General features: G+C 37.7%; 1 protein-coding gene across 1 annotated transcript in view; it reads left to right on the top strand.

Annotated features, from left to right (window-relative positions):
* LOC140167503 (triple functional domain protein-like) overlaps positions 1-25,893 on the top strand; it is a 97,353-nt gene that overhangs the window by 22,501 nt on the left and 48,959 nt on the right. The window contains exons 8-17 of the mRNA XM_072190809.1: positions 11,459-11,633; positions 12,799-13,028; positions 14,185-14,307; positions 14,883-15,074; positions 15,866-15,980; positions 16,551-16,792; positions 17,752-17,874; positions 18,677-18,868; positions 20,957-21,150; positions 22,826-24,398. Of these exons, the coding sequence (XP_072046910.1) occupies positions 11,459-11,633; positions 12,799-13,028; positions 14,185-14,307; positions 14,883-15,074; positions 15,866-15,980; positions 16,551-16,792; positions 17,752-17,874; positions 18,677-18,868; positions 20,957-21,150; positions 22,826-24,398 (3,159 nt within the window). The remainder of the gene's footprint in view (positions 1-11,458; positions 11,634-12,798; positions 13,029-14,184; positions 14,308-14,882; positions 15,075-15,865; positions 15,981-16,550; positions 16,793-17,751; positions 17,875-18,676; positions 18,869-20,956; positions 21,151-22,825; positions 24,399-25,893) is intronic.

The following is a 25,893-nucleotide window of genomic DNA, read 5'->3' on the forward strand; positions in this document are numbered from 1 at the left end:
ATGCATGCATGTGCACTCTGTGTGAGAGATCGGTAAAGATGTCTCAAATGTAGGCTACTCTGGTAGTAGTCAGACATTAGGACACATCCAATTTGCACATGACAAAAAAGTTGTATAACATAATAACTGCCTACAAATTACAAGCCGACAGTCGGCTTGTTCTGTCTTACGCCAATTCTTTCTTTCTTTCTGGCAACCTGCCTCTTCTTCTACAAACAAATTGCGCCAAAGCTCTAATTAATACATGTTGGTTACTAGTGGCATGGGTATTCAGGGTGTTCACAGCTTGACTATTACTTGACCTTTGACCCTGTATGCAATACAAGCTAAATTTGAACAACATGATATGTAAAATCTTAGTGTTGCATATGATAGACTTTAGTAAGACAAAACAAAAAGTCAACAGTGACCTCTTTGTACAATGTTTACTAGGTCAAGATGTGTAAAATTGCAAACAACGAGGTATGGCAAATCTGAGTGCTGTATATGATAGACCTTAGTGAGACAAAACAAGAAGTCAATGGTGACATCTTTGTACAGTGTTAACTTTGGGGTCAAAAGGTCAAAATGTGTATAATTTGAAACAACGAGGTATGGCAAATCTGAGTGCTGCATATGATAGACCTTAGTGAGACAAAACAAAACGTCAATGGTGACCTCTTTGTACTTGGGGTCAAAAGGTCAAAATGTGTAAAATTTGAAACAACCAGGTATGGCAAATCTGAGTGCTGCATATGATAGACCTTAGTGAGACAAAACAAAAGTCAACGGTGACCTCTTTGTACTTGGGGTCAAAAGGTCAAAATGTGTAAAATTTCAAACTGCAAGGTATGGCAAATCTGAGTGCTGCATATGATGGACCTTAGTGAGACAAAACAAAAAGTCAATGGTGACGGTCAAAGTTTAGGGGTCAAAGGTCACATTTTGAAATTGGTCAAAATTGACCCATTAATGTTATATTTACTGCCGGCGGCTTGTACTCAGAATCTATTGACTCTAGTTTTTTTGGGGGGTTATTTTGCTCAGTTTAAATGAAAAAGTGGTCCCTTTGTCAATTTTATTTCTAATTTGGACCTTCTTGAACACTTACCCTGAAAAGTATGTCCCTTTTTAGAAGGACTTTGTTGGGGGTGATTGCAGCCACACCCCATGTGTAAGGGTCTGGATCAGAAGTTTCTCTAGATTGATGTGAACAGTTTGAGTGTTATTTTCATTTATGCCTATGTTATAAAATGTGAATGTAAGTGACCTATATTAAATTTAAGAGATTGGACCATTTTATTCAGAGAATAGAAATATTTCTGAACACTTCTTCTAATACACTGTAAAAGTGGAAATTTTCATGCAAAATTAATTTTCACATTTAACATGTTCAACACGGCTACCACAAAAATAAAACATGCAAATATGTTATTTTATGCATGTACAAAAGCTCAAAATAAATGTTGAATATAAAACAGGCAAAGTAGTTCAAAATCAGCAAAGCACAACAAATTACATGAACAAAAATTCTGACTTTTACAGTATACAAACTTGCACAAAGCTACAAACTCTTTTTAAAGTACATAAAGCATGCAAAATATTTCTGCAGTAGCAGAATTCATTGTCTTTGACATAAAGTCAAATAGTTAACCTCTGGCCCATATATTTGTTGCTATTTGTGAACTGCTATTCTATATATAATAGATTCAATGTGAACTACCATACTATAGCTAATAGGTTCAATTACATGTTTCTTGAACGTTGAAATGAGATAAGATCCATGCTGCATTAATGATGAGTGTTAGACAGTTTTGATTACAGGAATAATAGCTTCCCAGTACCATTTAGTTGCAATCCTATTTGCATTTGAAAAGAAAATTTTACAAAGTTCCAAAAATAGGCTACCACAGCTCTGCAAATATTAACGCGGCTGTGTACTCTAGACATTGTTTCTTTCACGAAATTGAGCTTTTTTGAAATGCATTTACTTTGTTATGTTTTTTATAAATACAAGGAAAGAAAATCCAAATTTGTTAACTCCAACTGCTCTATTTTATGGATTTTATTTCACTATTTCACTGTTTCCGCAATTTAAAAGGAAAGAAAAATCTTTGTTGTACCATCGGGTATACGCGCATAACATTGCATCGCGTATTGTTGACGCCGCTAATTTGTTAACGCACAGATACGCTACGCATACGCAACGCTTATCTGCATCAAGATATGAATAGATTTCGCCCAAACTTCTCAAGGGGCTGTGGATTTACCCGATGTTCACGTAATGTAAGGTAGAAAAACGAAAACTGCCGCATTCTTCTGTGAGCTTCGATCAAAGTGCAAAATATGACCACTTTAAACTTCAACAGCCTTTATTTCAATGTTCATTTTCTCGGTAAAATGACGATTTAGTTACACGATAACTCAATAAATACAGCATCTATAGGTAAGCAAATATGATCATCGTAAAAAGCATAGTCGACTCAAGAAACGGTTTTCTCATTTTTGTCTCGCCTGAACTTTGTTCAGGATGGGACTTAGTAATCACTATTTCTGTCTGTCCGTCCGTGTGTGTGGATGGATGTGTGTGTGGATGTATGTATGTATGTGTGTCCGTCCGAGCTGTATCTGGGGAACCGTAAGACTTACGGCGACGCTACTTGGTGGGAGGAAGGGTATCCGTTTTCGGTGAAAAATATGCAAATTAACATAGCTAATTTGCATAATTTATGCGAAAATCAGCGCAAATTGATAGCGGAGTTTGTGGACAGACTATCTCAAGATCCGTCGGGCGCATGGTATCGAAACCTGGTGTCAGCTATGATACACATCTGCTGATCACCTGATTAGTTTTTCGTGAAAAGTATGCGCATTTAGTTGTTAATTTGCATAATTTATGCGGAACGATTCTACAAATATGGTTGGAAATCTGAAGAAATCCGCCTTTGTGGAGCTGTATCTGGGGATTCGTAAGATCCTAAGCCCTATGATGATGAAACGTGGTAGGGGGTAGTATGACCAGAGGATCTCAACCCGATTCGATTTTCAGCGCAAAATATGGTAATTAAGTACCTAATGTGCATACTTTATGCATAAAATGCAAAAACCTATTTTCTCGGAGACTAGAGGTCGCACATTCTTCAAACTTGGTGGGTGGGTGCATCTTCACCCCAGACAGAACAAGTTTGTATTGGTTAGTGCGTCAAGGTCACCCAAGGTCATCCAGGGGTCATCTGAGGTCAAATGACTAAAAACTGTCGTATGGGCACGATGCTTGGTGGGTACGGTCAACATAATGTGGTAGGGGGTAGTATGACGAGAGGATGCACATTAGTACCCCCCCCCCCATGCGGCCCCTCCCACACACTCAAAGTTGGGGGGGTCAATAATTTAATGAAATATTGTTTTTATATTGCGCATTACATATATCAATTTCGGTCATGTAGGCCAAGTCATTAGGCCAAAAAAAGACTTTGAAGAATGTCTCTCATGTACAAAAGTATAGGAAACTGAAAATTTAAAAGCACCTTTTTAGGGTGAAGGAAGAAAAAAAAAAAAAAAATGTCTAAAATGGGTTTTTATGTCAAAAATGTCTCTGTTGGGGTGCTACATCGAGTCAAATGTTCACTAGCACCCCCCCCCCCATGTGGCCCCTCCCACACACTCAAATTTTGGGGGAGGTCAAAATTTAATGAAATAATGTTTTTATATTGTGCATTATATATATCAATTTCGGTCATGTAGGCCAAGTTATTAGGCCAAAAAAGACTTCAAGAATGTCTCTCATGTACAAAAGGATAGGAAACTGAAAATTTAAAAGCACCTTTTTAGGGTGAAGGAAGCATTTTTTTTAAAAAAAAAATTTCTAAAACGGGTTTTTATGTCAAAAATGTCTTTGTTGGGGTGCTACATCGAGTCAAATGTTCACTAGCACCCCCATGTGGCCCCTCCCACACACTCGGGTTGGGGGGGGTCATCTGAGGTCAAATTACTAAAACTGTCGTATGGGCATGAAACTTAGTGGTTACAATCAACATTTAGAGTAAAATGTTCGGAAGATTCTTTTGGGGTCATCCGAGGTCACCCAGGGGTCATCTAAGGTCAAATTACTAAAACTGTCGTATGGGCATGAAACTTGGTGGGTACAATCTACTTTTAGAGTCAAATGTTCAGAAGATTATTTCGGGTCATCCGAGGTCACCCAGGGGTCATCTGAGGTCAAAATACTAAAACTGTCGAGGGGCATGAAACTTGGTGGGTACAGTCAACATTTAGAGTAAAATGTTCGGAAGATTATTTCGGGTCATCCGAGGTCACCCAGGGGTCATCTGAGGTCAAATTACTAAAACTGTCGTATGGGCATGAAACTTGGTGGGTACAGTCAACATTTGGAGTAAAATTTTCAGAAGGTTATTTCGGGGTCATCCGAGGTCACCCAAGGGTCATCTGAGGTCAAATTACTAAAACTGTCATATGGGCATGACACTTGGTAAGTACAGTGAACATTTAGAGTCAAAGTTTCGGAAGGTAATTTCGGGCCATCCAAGGTCACACAGGGGTCATCTGAGGTCACATTACTAAAAACTGCCATATGGGCATGAAACTTGGTGGGTACAGTCAACATTTAGAGTCAAAGTTTCAGAAGGTAATTTAGGGGTCATCCAAGGTCACCCAGGGGTCATCTGAGGTCAAATTACTAAAACTGTCGACGGGCATGACACTTAGTGGTTACAGTCAACATTAAGAGTCAAATTTTTGGAAGGGCATTTCGGGTCACCCAGGGGTCATCTGAGGTCAAATTACTAAAACTGTCGTATGGGCATGAAACTTGGTGGGTACAGTCAACATTTAGAGTCATGTTTTTTGGAAAGTCATTTCAGGGTCATCCAAGGTCACTCAGGGGTCATCTGAGGTCACATTACTAAAAACTGTCGTATGGGCATGACACTAAGTGGTCACTGTCAACATTAAGAGTCAAATTTTTGGAAGGGCATTTCAGGGTCACCCAGGGGTCATCTGAGGTCAAATTACTAAAAACTGTTGTATGGGCATGAAACATTTGAAACATTTAGAGCCAATTTTTTGGAAGGTCATTTTGGGATCATCAAAGCTCAATCAAGCTCAAATTGAACAGGCAAATCGCCATGGGTTGTTGCAGGTTCATTTACTTCTACCAAAAGTAATCGTAAAAGCAGGCGATCGCGAAAGCAGGCGAGACTCGTGGTTCAAGAACCGCCTTGTTTTATATTTTGGTCTATTTCCGATTTTAGGCATCATTTTGTGCAAATAGGCGTTTGTGAATTTTAAAAAGTTCATTTTGATGCCTTATATGGTCAATATCTCAAAAAATAAGGCCAATATCAAAAACTAAAAAACTGTTTTTGGAATGGTGTCTCAAGATTAAGAAAAAAACAAAACAAAATTTTTTAGAAAGAGTGTTTTTTTGTTATGATGTACCGAACAAATATTGCCAAAAACTCACTTTTTTTTGATTTTTTTCATAATTGTTGTTTTTACACCAAATCTGTATTTATATTAAGATTCATTGATGTATTGCCTTCATAAAAATGTATACTTTTATGTCTTGGGTGAATAATTACAAAGTTATGGCACTTTTACTACATGCATGTCTGAGAGTACACAGCTGCCTTAAGTCTTGTGACTGTTGTTTTAAATCAACTACTGTACTATAGTCTACAACTTGCTTTTGCATCTCTCTTTGAAACTACTATTGTCCGTCTCGTCTCAGTTGAGAGTAACGCCATGTTGGATTTGAATTGGATATGCTAACCTCACGGCCCTGCATATCTTATATCGTCTTGATAAGAGTTCAAAGCCCTGTCATCAACAGAGGGCGGTAATCTCACGGTAAAGAATGTCCCAATGTCTGATGAACGCGCTAATGAGCTGGTCAGTAACCATAGAAAAAGCTTGTTTCCCATAAAAATTGACAAGTAACTATCATAAATTTCTAGATACAGTTACTAGAAGGTCGTGCGATGAAATCCAACCATTTGTGAATCATTTCTTAATTGAGGGAGCAATAATTATTCCTCATGAATATTAATGTCATGTTGATGACATCATAATTACTTGAATTTTGTTGATTTTGACATTTTGAAACATTTAAAGCTCAAAAGACACATAAAATCAATCAGAAATATTTTTCTTCATTTCACATGAGTTTCCATGACGAAATTCTAGCATCAGAGTAATCTCCTTTTCAAGATACAGCTTTTATAAGTGTCATATGTCACTTCTATATAATTCGTAAATTTGTATTATGCACACAAATAGTGATGCCCGTTGTGCTGTATTTATGATAGTTTTTCATATCCGTATTTAACGATAAAACACATTCCCTACAGAGTAATACAAAATAGCAAACATATAACAGTTTGTAACATTCTCTATGAACTTGAACATCTATGTTTGGATTGTGATGTAATTAACGAGTGTAATGAGATTTTCTCTTTCTGAATCTGACCGATAAAACATTATTTTTCATCACGATTTCGCATTAATTTCATACATTTCTAGGTCAAAAGACATATAAAACATTTAGAAATATTGAAATATTGTTTATAAATAACGCTAATAAAATCATTTGAGTTGATCAAGTAATCTCTTCTTATGATTTTCAAGGCAATATGCATAAAAGATGATTCTGCATGTACATAATTTTTCACTTCAGTAAGCTCGTCTTTTGACCAACGTTCATTATTGATCAGTGTTTCTATTGTAAGCAGTTACATCAAAGAACCACAGGTGTATGAGCTTGTGCATTGAATTGGAATACATATGGGGTTTTCAGATTATTGATCGCTAGATGGAAGCGAACATGATACATATTACGTAGTATTCCATGCCTGTGCGGGGAGTTGAACCCTAGCGACCAGAACTATGAACACTTTGAAGTACTAGCACTTTGCAGGGCCGTGACCTAATTCGGCGTGGACCAGGCCAGTAATTTGCAAAAGTATACAAAAAGTCCAAAAATTTAAGAATTTGCGAGCGTAGCGATCTAAACAATTTGATTTTTAAAGCTTTTTTGGTCAAAAAAGGTCTAAATTTGGGGAAGAAAGTCCACTTTTCACAGAATTGCCTCCCCCCTGGGGAAAGAAGTCCACTTTTTCAAAATCAGCACCCCCACAAAAAATCCTGGCTATGGGCCTGGCAGGGACACACACGTAGAGGGGTGATTTGACCATACGTTGGTGATGCAACAGCATGAAGTAAACGTACTGCTTGAATCTGCCAGTGTGAAATCCAAAGTGCCTTTACTCTCAACTTCAGACGAGACACATTATAGAGACCGTGCAAGGAAGGTTACTCTCATACTAGCCCATTATTTAGTGCTGAAAAAATGAAGAATTCAGAAGTAAAAGCCAATAAACACAATTTTCAAATCTTTTGAGTTCAGCTATGCCACCAACATCTACTGTATAAATAATTGACACCCAATTAAAAAAGTAGCACATATTTTTCATATTATTTTCTTTATAATATACCGTAGAATTCGTCTGGAAGCATATATGCCTCTAAACGAGGGGTTTTTTTAACGAAAGATATGAAAGGCCAATACCCTTCTCAAAAACATTGCAATAGATTGGTCTTACAAATATACATGTTTGTACAGCCGCCTTTATAAGTAATATAGTTGTTCAAACTCCAAATAACGTTTTTGTTGAGAGTGTCTGCCTCTTGTCTCTTGTGTCAAAAAAAACCTCGTTTAGAGGCATGCTTGTAGACGGAATTTTACGGTATTTGCCTACATGTATATCTCAAATTGAATATTGGTTTATGCATCTGAATTCTTCATATGATAAGCCACCAGAACCAGAAGGTCTTTTATCTGATCTGATGTTTTCAATTTATGTACATGATTTCTATCAAATAAGCTTTTCCCACACTCATCAGAGATACATATTTACATAATTGAAAGGCTTACCATTCAAACATTGCTTCAGAATACACTTTTATCTGACATTTATCAATTTAAGAAAAAAAATAATGTATGAACTATTGAACTCTGTTTAAAATGTGCTTCTTCTTTTGATCAATACTATGACTATACATATACTACACTTTTGAAAGAAATAATAATAGACAGACTTAGGATTTGACAGGATGATCAAATATTTCTGCATTGACACCACAAATCAACAGTGGAATTGCAGACGAGACGGCAGACAGTATTATTTCAAAATAGAGAAAAAAATGAAAAGGTGAAAACAGCGTTGGTCTTAAAAGATTCGGTGAAGCGTGACAAGTATCTCTTGATTGAATGGAGAGGTGTGTTTATTAAATGACCGTAAGCAGCCTTGTTGTGCTAAATTAGTTGTGATTCTATGCATTCATGCGGAGATTAAGTATCATTATGTCAAAGCTGGACACTGACCATATTTCAAGATCAAAGATGATAGTTAAAGATAGTTAAAATCATTTATAAATAAATTAATAAATTCCAGATTTATATAGCGCCCGTATCCAGATCTTAGAGGATTCAAAGCACTGTAATTTAACATTATTTTATCATTTTAATCTGATCAACAATTCATGAACTACAGGAGGAATTCAGTGTGGTTTTGTAAGTCTTAAAAATGATAGAAATGGGAATTTGTAAAAAAGTTTTATCAACAGATGATGTTGTCGTTCATCATTTATATGCCAAACTCCTTTTAGGCCAAGAAAAAAATTGTTTGCTTGCCCTCAATTGAATTTTAACAATTGGGTCGGCCGGTCGGGATTTCTTTTTATTTTAATTACCGTATTCGTCCGAGTATAGTCCCATGTTCGAGTATAGTCCCACCCCCAATTTTTGAAAAATTCCAGAAATTGTAAAAAATTGTAATGTCCCTGGACCTAGACCTAGATGCTAGGATCATTCATGGTTGACCTAAAAAAAAAAATTTAAAAAAAAAAAAAAAATTTCAAGATGTTTTGTATTTTTAATATGAAAATTGATATTTTGTATTCATGTCATACACTATTAATGATATCAAGATGCATTCAAATTCAATGCATTAGTCGTGCTAAACAACTTCACTCTGCTCAAATTTGAGTATAATCCCACCCCCAATTGTGAAAAATTTTCACCTAAAAAATGGGTGGGACTTTACTCGGACCAATACGGTACTAGGAAACTCTAATGTTTGTATTAATTAAGGCTCAAAATATGAAAAATCAGAAAATTTTGGTGTCAAAATGAATCAACTAACATAAGAAAACAACTAAAATGTTGAACACAAGCTCTAAAATACATTTTTTTACATCTTCAGAATGCAAAAATTTGAAAAAAAAAAAAAAAACTTTTTCAGAAATTTCCAAAAATAGGGTCGGTATTCTTTTGTACAGTAAATAGAAAAAAAAACACCTTTTTTCTGATTTCCAAAATTAGGGTCGGTTGGGGTTGAGGGCAAGCAAACATCTTTTTTTTTTGGCCTTACAATAAACATCGCTGGCTAGACTTACTGTATTTGATCTAATTTGCGCCCTGGTGCTTGAGTCATTCACCTCTGTTCGGGGGTGGGGTGGGAGGGGGTTGCACTTAGTTAAATATACACAAAGACCAGATGGAAAATGTCTTGTGCTTTCACCAGCGAGATCATCAGTTGATTGCCACCTGTCTTGGGGAGTTTGGCCCTCTTATAATCAAGACTCCCTCGAGGTGGGGGGCCGGCAGTGAAAGAAACACCACCTCCCGCTGGTGAGCTACTAAATAAAACTAAAACTCTGCTTCTAGCATCTGTTGCTAAATAAACAATCTGCTTCTCAGAAAATGATACCGGCACAGGCCAGCTAACTAAAATAGAAGATCAAGCACCAGTTAGCACCCATACTATGTCAGCATGACAAAGCAAGGCGCTTTGCCCATATGGGGATACGCCATCACCATCAAAAGGGGGATCTGTGTATATGTACCCCCAGATGACCAAACTAGTCTGTAGTAAGCGGACGGGATCAGGCGCATCTAACCCTACCATGCAGCTGGAATCACTTAACCCTAGCTAACTGGAGTTGATATGAAGGAATGAGAACAAGTAAAAGATATGGCTAGCTGGCCTGCCTGCTCTGGCTGAGGATACTGATACTTCACTTCCAGATTATCTACTCCTCTGAATGTACTTGGACCACACCCACGACGATCCTGATTCTGCAGCCTCTGATGCTGCCCTGCTAACTGACTTTAGCTCTCTCCTGTTGAAGCCTAAATCTCGCAGCCACTTCTGCAAAGAGTGCGCAACAAAACCACAGCAGCCAACTTTGAAGGGGTAGCAAGAAGCCTTCCAACCTCTATCCTTGCATTCTGCTCTCAATTCTGAATACTTGGTCAATTTTCTCTCATGAGCTTCATCAATGTTGTCTTCCCATGGAACAGTCAGCTCTCCAATGATCACTTCTTTTCCCGCCTCTGACCATATGACAATATCTGGACGCAGTGTGGTGATCAATATCTCTCTTGGAAATCCTCCTTTGCCATCCAGATCAGCTCTAATGCACCAGTCGTCTGCTGAAGAAAGGATGCTTGAACTGGAACTATATGACCTGGAGAGAGCCATCCTTCACAAATGATATGTAACGCTTGGTGTTGGTTGGAGCTTGTGAAACATTATTTTGATCAACTTGCAGCTTGACTGCCTCCACTAACACTCTGAGGATGTTATTGTGCCTCCAGATGTACATACCACTCGCAAGAGAGGTGTACATGCACTCAGAATATGCTGCAAAGTTCCCTTCTTTCCACACGCATTGCAACAATCCGTCTTGTCCTCATACCAGACACTCAGGTTGGCTGGTGTTGGTAATAGATCATATGTTGACCTGCACAGAAATGAGATGCGAAATGATTAAATGAAAGTCAAAATTTTAGAATTTACACACATACACAATAAAAATACAGTGCATGTGAAGTCAAAATTAATATAATCTTCAAGCTGGAAAGTTTAGCGGGAGAGCACTGTCTATTGGAGCTTGGTTTTATTGTAGCTCCAAATGTAGGAAACACATTAAAAAATAAATGGTTTGTATGAATGAATAGAGGTGTGTATTACATGAGTAACATGACATTATAAAGTAAGCTTGTTGTGCTAATTGAGCTGTAATGTAATCAAATCATATCATATTGATCTGTATTGTAGGGGTTGTGTAATAATGCTAGCCCTCTACTTCAGGAACCTAATATATGTTCACTAATGTTAGTTGCAGACCTGAAACTTATCCTCTTTTTAGCTGATTTCCTCTTTTTTTATTCCTGAAATTTATGCACTAGTTATTATTTTCAGCCCAGCTTGAGCTTTTTTAGCATGATTTTGCGCTATTTTCCTCCTTTTTTAAAAATCATTTTCCTCTTTTTGCACAAATGGTCAGTTTCAGGTATGTAGTTGTATGAGTAGAAATTATGATAGAAAGTTTAAAAGGGATTTGGATTTTTGAAATGACCTCATCTTTTCATCCATCTTTTTGTGTTCATTTTCAGGATTATGAGAAGTTTGTACAAGATGCAGCCATCATCTTAAAGCGTTTTGAGAAAGCCAGTGAAGAGACTCTGTACCGACAACAAGATGAGAGGTTATCAACAGAAGAATTGCTGAGAAGGCAGCATAGATTGAAGGAAATAGTCATTGATCAGCCTAGTAATGTGCTGCAAATAGGTGAGAATATTGGTACAGGATTATGAATTGTTGTGGAATAGACTGGGAACATGCTGCAAATTGATTTCCATTTACTTTTTGCCCTATATCCCATAACACATTATTAAAGGAGAGTACTTCTGTCAGAAGAGTGTTGCAAAATACTCCATCCCAGGGGGTGTGTAGAGTTCTGTTCATTTGGATACAGATATGTAGGTTGGTGCCTACATCAGAGAATAGGTATCTTCCTCCCCATGCTATTCGCCTGTATTGGATATAGGCAAAAAGGTGTATGCATAAATGCTGCTAATATGTTTTTACACATTTGGATCTTAATGTCTTGTGATCAAGGAACTCAAAGATGAGAAGTCAAATGGGCTATTACAATTGAAATCCATACACCCACTATTGACAATATCAACTTAATCTCCCACACAGGTAGTGTAGATTTCAAATGGAGTCACCCATTCATGTAACCCTATATGAAATTCATACTCCATGTGTGGAGATTAAGGTCATGTCTTCCATAGGGGATGGCTATAATAGATTCAACTGGAGTAGCCCAGTTCTTTTCAGTGCCATGCATAATGCTGAAGGAAAATCACCATATTAGATTTTCAAGCATGGTGACTGTAATACAGTATTGCTGTAGCATTTTGACAAAGCCCAAAATTGGACAAAAAGTGGTTTCTTGGAAAGCATGAGAATGTCAAAAGTTTGCGGAAGCACATTATTTTCCACTCCACAAGTAACCTGCAAACATGACTGAGTCTGCCTCCTCTGTTCACATGTGTAGGTACAATTCACTCAATAGTCACAAGACCCTTCAGGACTGTAGTAGTGAGTGGTCTTGTGAGCTTTGTTATTGGTTTACTCATCAATTTATGTTTTGTTTCATAAATATATTTCCTCAAGTGTCTCTTTTTGTCAGCTCAATATTCACTTTAACCCACTGAGCACTACCTGCCGATCTAACATTGCCTCTGATTGGTTGCAATTACATGATATCTTCACTTTAATCACCAATCAGAATGGAGCTTTGTAAATAATTCACCCCAATTGTTTTGTGTGGTGAAATTATTCTAACAATGTTGCTGATTGGTCCAATTGATAATGAAAACTTCTTTTTGGCCAATCGGCAGATTGTTCTCATGGGGTTAATGATTTGTGTATTATTTCCCATCAGGCCATGCGCTTTCAAGACGCCTCAGGGAAGACTCAGATTCAGGCTTTCAGAAAGACAACAAAGACACAGACCAGATGACGGAGGATGCTGAAATGATGAAGAATGAAGTAGATAAGCTTATGGGTGAACTACAGGAACAACAAAGCAAACTAAGGGTGTATCTGGCAGAGAGGGACAGGGAACTGGGGGTCACTATGGAGTTAGGGGATCTTGAAGCGGGAATGAAAAAGGTAATGTCACTGAAATGATTTTGAGTTCTTCAGTGATTGTTTCATTGGGCTATTCCATTTAAAATCCACACTACCCCTGTGGAAGATTTTGGAAATATCTTTCACAGGGGGAGTATAAATTTCAAATGGAATGAGCACATTAGGCAATTTCATTTGAATTTCATACACCCTCTCAGAAAGATTCAACCTGAATCTTTCTCTGAGGGCGAGTGAGTTTCAAATGGAACTGCTAATGTGTTAATTCCATTTGAAATTTATACTCCCCCTGTGGGATATATTTCCAAAATCTTCCATATGGGTAGTGTGGATTTTAAATGGAATGGCCCATTTCAGTAAAGTATCTAAATTGTATTACTTAAGGGTGTTTGAAGTCATTGAAGAATATTAGCAGATGGCAAAAGCAGTCAGTGTCATTAAGTGATAACATGTTAATTGACCTTTTCGTTAAATCCCATAAGCCTTTGCGAGTAGACCTGAGATGTCGTCATTTTACGTCACGCCGCCTTGCAATACGCAGTAACAATGTTTGCTAAACGATGTGCGCATTGGCCTGACGCGTACTGACATCAAATGACGACATCTAAGGTGTACATTGAAAAGGCTTATGGGATTTACCGAAAAGGTCAATCACTTAAAATGTGCTTAAAGTAAATTTAGGACATTACTAGATGGTGTGTTATACATGGCAGACTATCAGGAAATTATCAAAGCAACCATTTGAAATTTAGGGACAGTGTGTGATTATTCACTAAAAAGTATGCTCCTCATTTCTTAAATTGCTGGTGATTGTAGGACAATAAAGGGGTATTTGTAAAGGTTGATATTTTTATACCATCGGAAACCTGGCTGCATAATGTTTGTGTGCAAAAATGTGCAAAATTTGTGCAGATCCATTCACTTGGCAAAACTATCGTCAAATTTGTATTTATGTTCTGGTAACAACAGCCAGCAGCTGTAGATAGGGCTACCACACTGGAGGCACTCTGGAGTAATTCTACCCAATAAAGTAGACTCACGTGTAACCATACAATTTAGAACTGTATTGATTCCAAAAATGTTCAGTTTAATTAGGGGTTGTCCAACTTTCAGTGATGAGGCTGAAGATGTTTTGATCTCAAAATAACAACTTTTTGTCTCTCTCACAATTTTGTTTTAGGTTGTAGACTGGATCATAGGTCCTGGTGAAAAGCTTCTTGGCTCACAGAAAGAGATTGGTACCAATTTTACAACAGCAGATCAACTCAGAAGAGAACATGAAAAACTGGAGCTTAAATGCACAGTAAGTAAATCCATTTTAGCTGCCTAATTTTTGTGGTATTGAAACTTTTATTTTTTAATATATTGTGTTGCTGAAGTTATTATACCTATATCTCTGGGGTGATAGAATGAGCAAATTTTTAATCTTTACCTGAGCAGCCAGCGCACACAAACATTAAAAAACAAAACAAAAAAAACAGTGCATCTGGCCAGATAATTTCATTTTTGCAATGGCTTTAATAGTATGATATGCCTTAAGAGTGAGCAAAATTTGATTCTTGCACATCTATAGTGGAAATTTCAATTGAATGAACGCAGCCTGACATAGCGTGACAATTTTTTGCATTCACTGCATAACGTACGCCAACGTGTGCCATTGTGCTAGAGTAACACGGAAGTGAATCCAACCATGCCAACACACCCGGGATTGGTTGATATTGTATCTAAGGTTGTGCGTTTGTGTTGTAGTTTGAAATACGCGATATACGATGGCGGTTGGATCGAGTACCGCTGTTGAAAGCTGTTGGCAAATTGTAACATGTGCTCTCAGATAACCATGATAGTATTTTCATCTAACTGAACCATTATTTTTCCCAGGACATCTATGGTAATTTTGCTGAATTACGTCACGTAGCAGACACAATGATCAAACAAGGTGATCCCAGAGCAGACGATATCAGTGCACAGAAGAATTACATGAGTACTACATGCCGAAGCTTTGCATCAAGACTAGAAAGGAGGAGAAATATGCTTGTGTGCTCCGTCAGATTCCATAGATACGCTGAAGAGGTGAGCAAATTAATATTAAATAGTGCATAGTGCGCTATGCACAGCCATTAATTAACCCACACTTTACATGAATTTGCTGACCACTACGGCTCAAGAAACACCATATACAATCAATGTAAATCATTTAGCAACAATCAGGGACTTGCAGCTGAGAAGCGCACACCCTGTACATACCACAACATTCCACAACAAACCATCGAAGACAGGAACAGCTCCGTCCCCAAGTTCTTTTACAGTTAACCAAGACAAATATGCAGTTATACTTCCTTGCCCAGGGGAATTTCAAGTTAGCTCAATTATTCACGAGAACAAACAGACATTGCACTGGGTTTCAAACTCACATCCTTAAACACCAAGGCACCGCAATCTAATGCTTTACCAGTTGACCTGACTAAAAAAAATCACATTAAGCATGTGAAAATGTTACACAATAAAATACATGTACATGTATATGCAGGAAAACGCAAGGCCTAAAATGCAGCTAGGTGGCTATGAATTTTACCCACACCTCAAAAGATCCTTTAGATAGCAAATCATGCAGGATCCATCCTAGGGATATTTGATTTTGATGTTGTGATTAAAATAACCTGACCTTGCTGCTGAATTCAACTCAAAAGTGTTTTCTTCATAATTCTTTAATTACAAGAGATCACATAAGATGCTCATAAGTGCTCATTAGTGATAAAGAGGATGTTAAAATTGGATCTATTTTTCTGGCAAAATGGACTAATATTTGCCTTTTAATTTAGAGCATTGTGCTTACTTTACTTAAATTTTGTTTTTATTTTCAGTCTTTCACAAAGATGGACCATATAGAAGATTTCTGCAAAACAGATATAGCAACAGATACACTAGAGAAAGCAGAAGAGGCACTTGCTATTATATTACAACTCATGGAAGATCTTGGTAAGTTTGCAGTGAATATTCTGTGGTACTGCTGTGTAAATGTGGGCATCGCCAGTGTTTTTCATATAGTACATCGAGGGGGTGAAAATATCCCGATATCGCTATATCGTGATATCTTTTTAAGCTACCTTATACTGAGCACACATAATTTGACCTTCAAAAATCGCTCCATTTTGAGACTCGCAACAAAATTACTCAGTGGGAGTGAATGTCTGTAACATACGGATCTTATGGTTGTGCCCATTCTTTTCATTGAAATATATGCATTTCATGTTCTCTGAATGCTGATGGATCATTAGCAACTTGAATCAAGATTTTATTGGTTGAGGCATTCTAGTAGCCTATTGCAGTTGAAATCCATACACCCCTTATGGAAGACATGGCTGTAATCTTCCACACAGGGAGTGTGAATTTCAAATAGAGTTACCTGAATGGGTGACTCCATTTGAAATTCACACTCCCTATGTGGGCAATTAAGGTCATATCTTCCATAGGGGGTGTATGGATTTCTCCTGGAATAGCCCAATATGTTTAAAGCATTGAAATATCTATGTGTAAATTGTGTTACAGTTACCTCTACCGACGGAGCCAAACATCAAGGTTTAAGCGCATTAGACATGATGGCCGTACCCATCAAGAATACGATGGGTAAAGACATCACACCAGACTTTACCAAAGGGAGAGAGCACATCAACAAATTATTGGCAGAGATAGAGGGCAGGAAGTTCCACTGTAATGAACTAGCAGAGGTCAAGAGGTTAAAACTAGAACAGACTTTGCAACTCAGAACTTGTGAGAAAGACTCTGATCAGGTAAGATTGTATTATTAGGCATACCGTATATTCTCTGGTAAATGCCTCTGGGTGTGACATTTTCAAAAGGGGGCATTTATTACAGTTTTTGTCCAAGAAGAACGGCACTTATGTACATTTTGAGAGCATACAGAGCGTATTAACACAGAAGTAGGGTTCTGATTGGCTGAATCAATCATCTGACAATCATAGCAACAGACCGATAATCTGATTGGCTGATTGTGCGTCAAGTCGTTAGTCGGTGCAGATTGGTGCCCTTGAAGTGAACACAAAGCTCAGCGTATGTCGCTCATTATTCTATTGTGTCAATCTGCATGAGCAAGGGACTGCCGTTCTTCTCTGAAACCGAGTGTAGAGGTATTTTTTACAACCATAATTCCTGAAAAAATTGTTAGGTAAAAAGTCACATGGAAATGATGTTCATAACATAGGATGAATGACTTTCGGTTCACTTCCAGGTTTGCGATGTCATTTTCGGTAATTACCTATCGTGTGTAGATGGTGGTAAACTTACTTACACAAGATAGCATGGAAATATGGAAATTTCGGCATTTTTAAAACATTTTGGTTGAAAAAATGGTGGGGCGTTTATTAGTGAATATATGGTATACTATTTTTCATCTAAGTGAGTCGGTAACGTAAATGCCATAGGGGTAAAGGGGTAGCTGTGTCATCATGTCATGCGTGTATAGATACTGTGTCTTTAAATGTGTGCGTGTGTATGCCAATGCTTTGAGCGAACACTCTCGATTTGAAAATGCACCCGATGAAATGCACACTGTCACTAACTTACCAAGGTGAAAAATAGTATTTTCTCAAAAGCCGCATCAAGTGATTATTTTCACTTTTTGTTTCAATGAAGAAATGATGCGGTGAGTAGCTGTGTGTAAAGAGAATTTTGATATAGCCTCTGTGACACTGTAAGAGAAGAATTCACTGTTGTTTTATTTCCATTACAGGCAATAGTATGGCTACAGGAATTGATTATTGTAATTGAGACAGAACACATTAGCATTGGAAGCTCAGCAGCTGAGGCAGAACAACTGAGAAGAGAACACAGTCAATTTGAAAGTACAGCTCAGGTAAGTTGAATTTGTTGAGGTATAGGGGTATGTTTGCCGGAATATGTGCATCATATTTAGGGATTCAATCATGTTTCTCCGTTGTTCATCACTGATTAACAATGATGCGTTTGCGTCGTCTGTGTGGTTTACTTCGCGAGTGCAGCTTTAGCTCCCTGAGCGAAGTAAACCACGCAGACACGCCGGACACAAGTTGTTAATCGGTGATGAACAACGAGGACCCTACCCCATATGCAAAGTTATGCTGTATAGCACCCTCTGCCGCTGTCCTACGACCGTGGACGTCCACGTTTCGCAGTTTATGGTTTTTCACTACATAAGTGTGGACTCAAAGTCCACGTTTGTAGGTGAAAACAAGCGCCCCCACACTCTCATCCCTCTCACCCTTACTCTCCCACACCCATATCACACACATATATACCCCCACCCACATGCACACAAAATCAAACTTATGTAGGCCTATATTACAATAATTACAATCAAAATTATTTACAATCATATATACACAGGTAAATCAAATCAAATCAAATCACACACACCCCACGCTCTCATCTCATCCCTCTCACCCTTACTCTCCCACACCCTTATCACACATACATACCCTCACACACATGCATACAAAATCAAACTTATGTAGGCCTATATTACAATAATTACAATCAAAACTATTTACAATCATATCTTTTTGTGGCTTTTGGGTATGTTATGGTTAGATGAACAAGTGGATTGTTGGGGTACACTTGCATGACTTAGGCAATCCTGCACCAGATGATCTTATTCATAATATATTTTCAAATTTCAGGGCACCTATGACTATGGTAAACAACTCTTACAAGCAGCTCTAGTATTACGACGATCCCTCCACTATGACCTAGAACCTAACCATGAGAGAGCCAGGAAACTGGAGATGGCTTGGAGACAATTCCAAATGAGTGTAGCAGAAAGGGCCTCAAGATTGTCTGTGTCACATATGTTCCAACAAAATGCAGAAAAGGTACGTATTGAGAGTTTGCTTTGCATCTGGTGTGGAGAAGTGGGAGGAAGGAAACTTTGAGATGGTGTACAGAGTTCCAACAGATCATAACAGGCCCTACTATTAGGCATATCACCTCAAAAATAATCGCAGCAGAAACACGTTATTTAATGTTCCTACATTATTGAGCTTTATTAAAGCATCAAAAATCAAAAAACAGAATTGAAATCGGTCAATGCATTGTGATGTAGTGTCAATTTAAAGATGCTCGTACATGTAGATGGAATGAAATCCTGCCACAAATGGCTGTAATGACAAAATTGGCACATTTCGAGATTTTGAAGGTATATTTGGACGCTTGCTTGAAAAAGCAGCGTTAATTTAAATATCACATGTAAAAATTTAAAAATGCCTATGTTTCCTGACTTCGTTACAGAAAACAAAATTAAAAAATCTATCATTGAATAATCATAATACATTAACCAAATATACTATTTTAGCAATTTCGGCCAATCTGCAGACAAATTAAATCTCAAAAAATGACTAAGTTCAGCCAATTAATATGCAAAATTGATGCCAATATAAAACCGTACATGATATAAAGGTGCGGGTTTTTTGCACACATATGTATACAACGTTCTTTCAATTGATAACAAAATAAAATACACAAAAAGTAATTAATTATGCAAATTAGGTAATTACAGCTAATTATGTATTTATGCTATTATTATGCAAATTAGGCATGAGTAATTTTAGGTTTTTTTCAATATTTAATGAACGTCTGTTCATTCATCATAATTTTTTTAAGTATGATCCTGTTATGAGGTTGAATAAATGAACTGTAGTTAATTATTTAAAAACAATACAAAAAAAATAAAAAGTTTGACATTTTGACGGTGTCTAGAATATAATTTTCATTTTTACTGTAAACATGGTATGTGTCACCATTACTCAAAGCCAAGTCCGAAAAGTAAAAATTAAAATTCAGTTGCAATGAGACTTTAAATTAACATTTTGTCATCTGGATTAACATGGGAGGACAATCGGTAAAGTGAACAGCAATTTTACTGTACCGCGTATACAAAAATAGTATGGCCTTGGACACACACAATGGCTTAGAGCTATTGTGGTTTGGAAAATTACTCCCTGAAAAAACATTGATTAATGTTTTGCTTCAACTGGTTTTAGGGAAGTGTTTCATTTGTTGTCAACGGAATTAATTTACATGCTAAAAAAGATTAGTATTTCAGCTAAATGGTGGTAGTTCCTTTACTTCAATAGGCCTATATTTACTGATTTATGAGCGATCTTCAAAAATCCATAAAAACAGGCAGTAGCTCTTAAACAAAACAATTTTTAATTTTGGAGGACCCGATGTTAGCCTCGGAAAGGCTTCACACATCATATATTAAAAATTTAAACAATTTGGATAAATGAAGCATATGAAGAAATTCATTTATCGACATGGATGTTTTCTAAAATTGGCCAAATTTGAAGCGCGCCCTTTTCAATTCACTGTTATGCTTGCATGCACAGTGTAGCAGAATTATTGTGCAGCCACTGTGACATACCTACTACTATGAAACTCTTATACTAGGACAATACAAAAATGTGTGGACAGCACAATATGTAACCTGTGTAATTTACACAGGGTTAGCCTCACAATTTGAAGCAGAAAAATGACACTGACACAGGTTGGCTAAATCTGGGGCTTTATAAAATTAAGCATAGGCCTATATTCATACACTTACTTTTGCGGATGTAGCCTACCCATGTGGCAGCACCATTTTTCTTCAACTGTGACAATCAACTGTGACGTCACTGTCCTCAGATTGAGTTGCGCAGTTGCGACTCCAAATACTCAATGCTCATTGGTCATAGCAGAAAGATTCTACGGATTAAGATGAGGAAGGCTTACCAGTTATTGGGAGAATAGGAGGGCACAGTGGTGAAGTAGTAAATGGATGTTTACCATATGAAGCCAGAAAATTGAAATAACTGGGAGAGCTTACAAAGACTTGAATAAAGTAGCTCAAGATTGTCTGTCCAATAAAAGGTCCTTTTGCAGCATTTATTCCTAATAGCATACATTTATGCTTTTCTCTTCAGCTAATCAACCATATGGATGAACTATGCCTGGACCTTGCCCCTCAGGTCACAACCTCTGACCCTGTCAGAGCAGAGCAACTATTACAAGCATATACACCAAGAAAGGATAACCTTGTCAGAGACTGTGCAGAAGCAATGTCAATGGGAAGAGCTCTGCTGGACAGACTCGCACTTCCATTGCAGTCTCCTGAAAGGTAAGTTCAAAGGTTAAATGTCAAAAGTTATGCGGGTCATTATTCAGAGCTGTACCTTAATACCTGACCCCATTGTAAGGTTAGTCTTCTGTAGAAGGTAGCAGTTAAGTTAGGCCTGTTGATTTTAAAGTTTGTCTCGGAGCTCCTCTGATGTTCAAAATCTGATGCAGAATGCTTTTTTTTAAATATTTTTTATTTTCATTTGAGATATAATTGATTTCCAATTGATGGGAACTCAGTACTATTACACATGATACTACACAAAATAAACTGAGCTCAAAAAGAAACTTATAATTTTTCACAAGGTCATATCTTGAAATCCTGTCCATCAAATTGAACCAAAATTACACACAGATTTACTTCAATACTCTACTCTTAACACATGTCAGTAACCAAGCAGTTATCCAACTGACACAACAGCAAAATGCACTGACATGGGACAGCTTCCTGGACCACATTCACAGCCCAGCCCTGTTTCATGAAAAAAGTGTACGAAATACAGAAAGCAGCACCGTTTTATCATCTGTGCAAGGATCTTGTGTGCATGCTCACAGATTTTTTGTCCTGGGTGCCAAATGTTGGGCTGTGAAAGTGAAGGAAGTCCAGGAAGCTGTCCCATGTCAGTGCATTTTGCTGTTGTGTCAGTTGGACAACTGCTTGGTTACTGACATGTGTTTTGAGTAGAGTATTAAGGGATCTAAAATGAGCGTTTATTGCGTTTCGACAGTATTTTTTGTGGGACATGAGAGCACCTCGGACCTATCGAATTGCATTCTGAATACGAAGCATGTCTTTCTGATATCAAATAATTTTCATTTTTTGAAAATCACAATATAATACAAATTTTATGACAAATTATAAAAAGTTGATATTTTTCAAATTTTTGATATATAACAGTCCTCAAAGTAAATTATATAAATCTAATGATATATTCTTAAAAAGTATGTAGCAGGGAGGAAAAGCCGACGGTCAATTGAAAATTTTGACCTTTCATATTGAAGATATGGATTTTTTTCCCCAAAAGACCTAATTTTTTTTTGTGTTTTTGGAAAAAAATCCATATCTTCAATACGAAAGGTCAAAATTATTTTCAATTGATCGTCGGCTTTTCATCCCACCTACATACACTTTAAGTATAAATCATCAGATTTATAAAGTTTACTTTAAGTACTGTTAAATATCAAAAATATCAATTTTAATGATTTGCCATAAAATGTGTATTAAATTGCGAATTTCAAAAATCAAAATTATTTGATATCAGAATGACATTCTTCAGTATTCAGAATGCAATTGATATGTCTGATGTGCTCTGATGTCCCAAAATAAATACTGTCCAAACGTTCATACCCCAGCCCTTAAGGTAATCCTGTGTGTAATTTTGGTTCATTTTGATTGACAGTATTTTAAGATATGACCTTGTGATTCCTAAGTTGTAAAAATTATAAGTTTCTTTTTGAGCTCAGTTTATATCACAGATACAAAGTGTATGATTTGAGTCATTGAACTTATAATATTCAGAAATTTTATATGGCGATAGCAAATCACTGCCTGCTTTCATGTTTTCAATGGTAAAAAGTAAAAAAGAATGAATTTTTTGTTGACAATTTATGCCATACAATTTAAAGTGCCAGATTCAGTTATAAATTAAAAAACTGTTTTATTTTTCCTCTCACAGAGTACCAAAAGGAACACGCAGTTTTATACCAGAGGAGCTTCAACCCCAAGCCAATCATATTAGCCAAAAACTTGCCGAACTCGAAGCAAAAAAGCGTGAACTTGAAAAACTCTGGGGTCGCCCTGATGCTGCTTTCATCACAGATTATGCACAGGGTGGCATGTATCCTGCTCCTATGGATTGGAACGATGTCACAGCCATTCAAATGCCTGTTGAAGAGGCTGTTGCGCCATCCAGTCGCCGTGGTGATCACTCTTCACGGTATCCATCATCATCACCACAAAGATCAAGAGGTGTTGATCACCGTGATAGAAGTCCAATAAGACCAAGTTCTGCTGAACGCCAGATGGCACATCCAGCGATGGCAGCAGCTGGTGGGAGTCCAATAAGATCACAGGTTGCACAAAACCAAATGGCAGGAAGACCGCCATATAGAGATTATGAACAATGGGATCCAACTGGACAGCGTGGACCACCATCATCAGGTGGTTCTGGTCAGTGGGATCCAAGTAGAAACACTGGACAACCATCTTATGTAGGTTCTGATCAATGGGACCCAAGAAGAAGTACTGGAGGGCCACCGTCGGGAGGGTCTGGCCAATCGGACCCAAAAAGAAGTACTGGAGGACCACCATCTGGAGGGTCTGGCAAATGGGACCCCAGAAGAAGTACAGGAAGACCATCTTCTGGTGGATCGGACCAATTGGACCCAAGAAGAAGCCCTGGAAAAACGTCTTCTGGAGGGTCTGATCAATGGGATCCGCGGCATAGCATCGGACGACCCTCTTCAGGTGGATCAGATCAGTGGGACCCAACAAGAGGCTCAGACCGTACTTCATCAGGAAGCTCTGATCAATGGGACCCTAAGAGAGGATCTCGTAGGGATTATCCCCAACAATCTCCCCGTTCATCAAGACCCTATTCCACTGACAAACAGAGAGGTGCACCACCAAGAGGTGCAGATGAAGGTATAATCAGACCACAGAATGTGCAACAACAGATGTCGGCACCACCTTTACAGGGACGAGCTGGATGGGATACAGGCAGGGACAGAGGGAGCACCTCTTCAAGAGATGCATCACCAAGAGACACAGGCAGGTCTCCAGGAAGAGTACCATCATCTGAAAGACAACGACCAAGAGATGTAGATGAAGATATGATCAGACCGCAGAATGTGCAACAACAGATGTCAGCACCACCTTTACAGGGTCAACCTGGATGGGATACAGGAAGGGACAAAGGGAGCACTTCTTCCAGAGATGCATCACCAAGGGACACAGGCAGGTCTCCAGGAAGAGTACCATCATCTGAACGACATAAAGGATCTCCAACCAGACGGCCCGTAGAACAGAGTCCAATCAGACCACAGATGGCACAGCATCAAATGGCATCTCAGTCACCTCGGGATCAAAGGAGACCCATGAAAGGGCGTCCACCTTCTAGAGACTCTGATCAGTCAGGAGGAGGAGCTGATGATGGTTACCATGGAGACAGGGCAAGAATGATGCGGTTACCAGATACAGAGGATGAGGCACTAGTACAACTCAGAGACTTTGAGAAACAAGTGAATCAGGTGAGTACTCTATTTTTTTACTTAATTTTTTAGAGTTGGTTATGGTTGAGAGGCAATTAAATAATTTTTCAGCCAATAGCTAGTCTACACATATGTGAGCAGTAAAGCATTTTACCTAATTCTCTGTCACATAAAGCATTATGTAATGTACCTGGCTTGGTAGTGATGTGATGGGGGGAGAGTTTTTTTTGCAGTAGTTGGAAGTGCATTTTTAGGCTTTTGGGTATAACTTTGGGTCACATTTTTCAGAAAACTAGTTCAGAGATGTTTTTTCCATAGTGTTGTTTCAAATTTGTTTAAAAAATATGGAAAATGTGCAGATTCTTCTTGTTGTTTAGCAAAATTTGCCATTTTTTCCAGAATTGGACATATTTACTGTAAATTTGAACCGAAATAATCAAAAAGTAGTATATTTTATCCACTAGCGACCTAATTGATATTTAATTCAACTTCTTAATAGAGCAAACAGTGTTTTAGCTTAGTCCAGTCACAGACATCTATTGTAGTTTGTTGCCTAAAGTTATCTGTCTGCTATTTTCACATCTGAAAAACAAGAAAGAAACAACCTTAAAGGGTATTTTAAGGTATGCAACTGCATAGTTCAGATTTAAAATGTGATATAGGCCATTTTCAAACATTTTTGCATTAAGACCACCAACATCTACACATAATTTAAGCTTTAAAATGATACCTTACTTTAAAACAATCCAATGGTTTTTTTTTAAACCAGCATCTATTTTTGTTTTATGTTCATTAGATTTTGCAAATTATATTTGCCTATATTTGTCAAATTGAGAAAAATTAATGTATCAATTTTTGCATCTGAACTGTGCCAGTGTATTTAAAAGTATGTATGCCTACATTGATTGGTAATGTAAGTGCCCATTGGTATAAGTTGTATACTGCCCTCTATAATAATTGCACTTTCTGCTACATATTGGTATTTTGAACTTTCTCTGATTTGTATTTATGTGATTTGTTTGACACATGTGAAAAATCAAACATTCCAATTAGCTATGTTCTATTAGTTCCCTAATGAAGTGTGTAAGGTATGCACCTTCATGCTGGGGCATACTTGCAGCAATTACACCTCCTAAACCATGAAGATGGTGACAGTCTTAACATTCTGTAGGAACCTAGCATATTGATCAGTGGCGTAGATTTCTTTTTGACATTGGGGGGGATGAAGTTGGAAAAAAATCTTGAAGTATAGTCAATCCAGCACCCTTTGGCGACAGAATTAGTTTATAATATAAATGCGCGCAAAGCGCGCGAAAATTTTTGCTATTTTGAAGCTAAACTGATGAAATATGGTGTAAAAGTAGATTAAATGCGCAAAAATTTGCACTTTTGGGGCTAAAATGGGCAAATATGAGGTTAATTTGGTCAGAAACCCATTATCAGGCGTCAACATTGGGGGGATGATTGTATGGACCATCCCCCCTGGCAAAATATTGGGGGATAAATCCCCCATCCCCGGGATCTCGCCTATGAT

Source organism: Amphiura filiformis, chromosome 13 (assembly GCF_039555335.1).
Source record: "Amphiura filiformis chromosome 13, Afil_fr2py, whole genome shotgun sequence".
In the NCBI taxonomy this organism is placed as follows: domain Eukaryota; kingdom Metazoa; phylum Echinodermata; class Ophiuroidea; order Amphilepidida; family Amphiuridae; genus Amphiura; species Amphiura filiformis.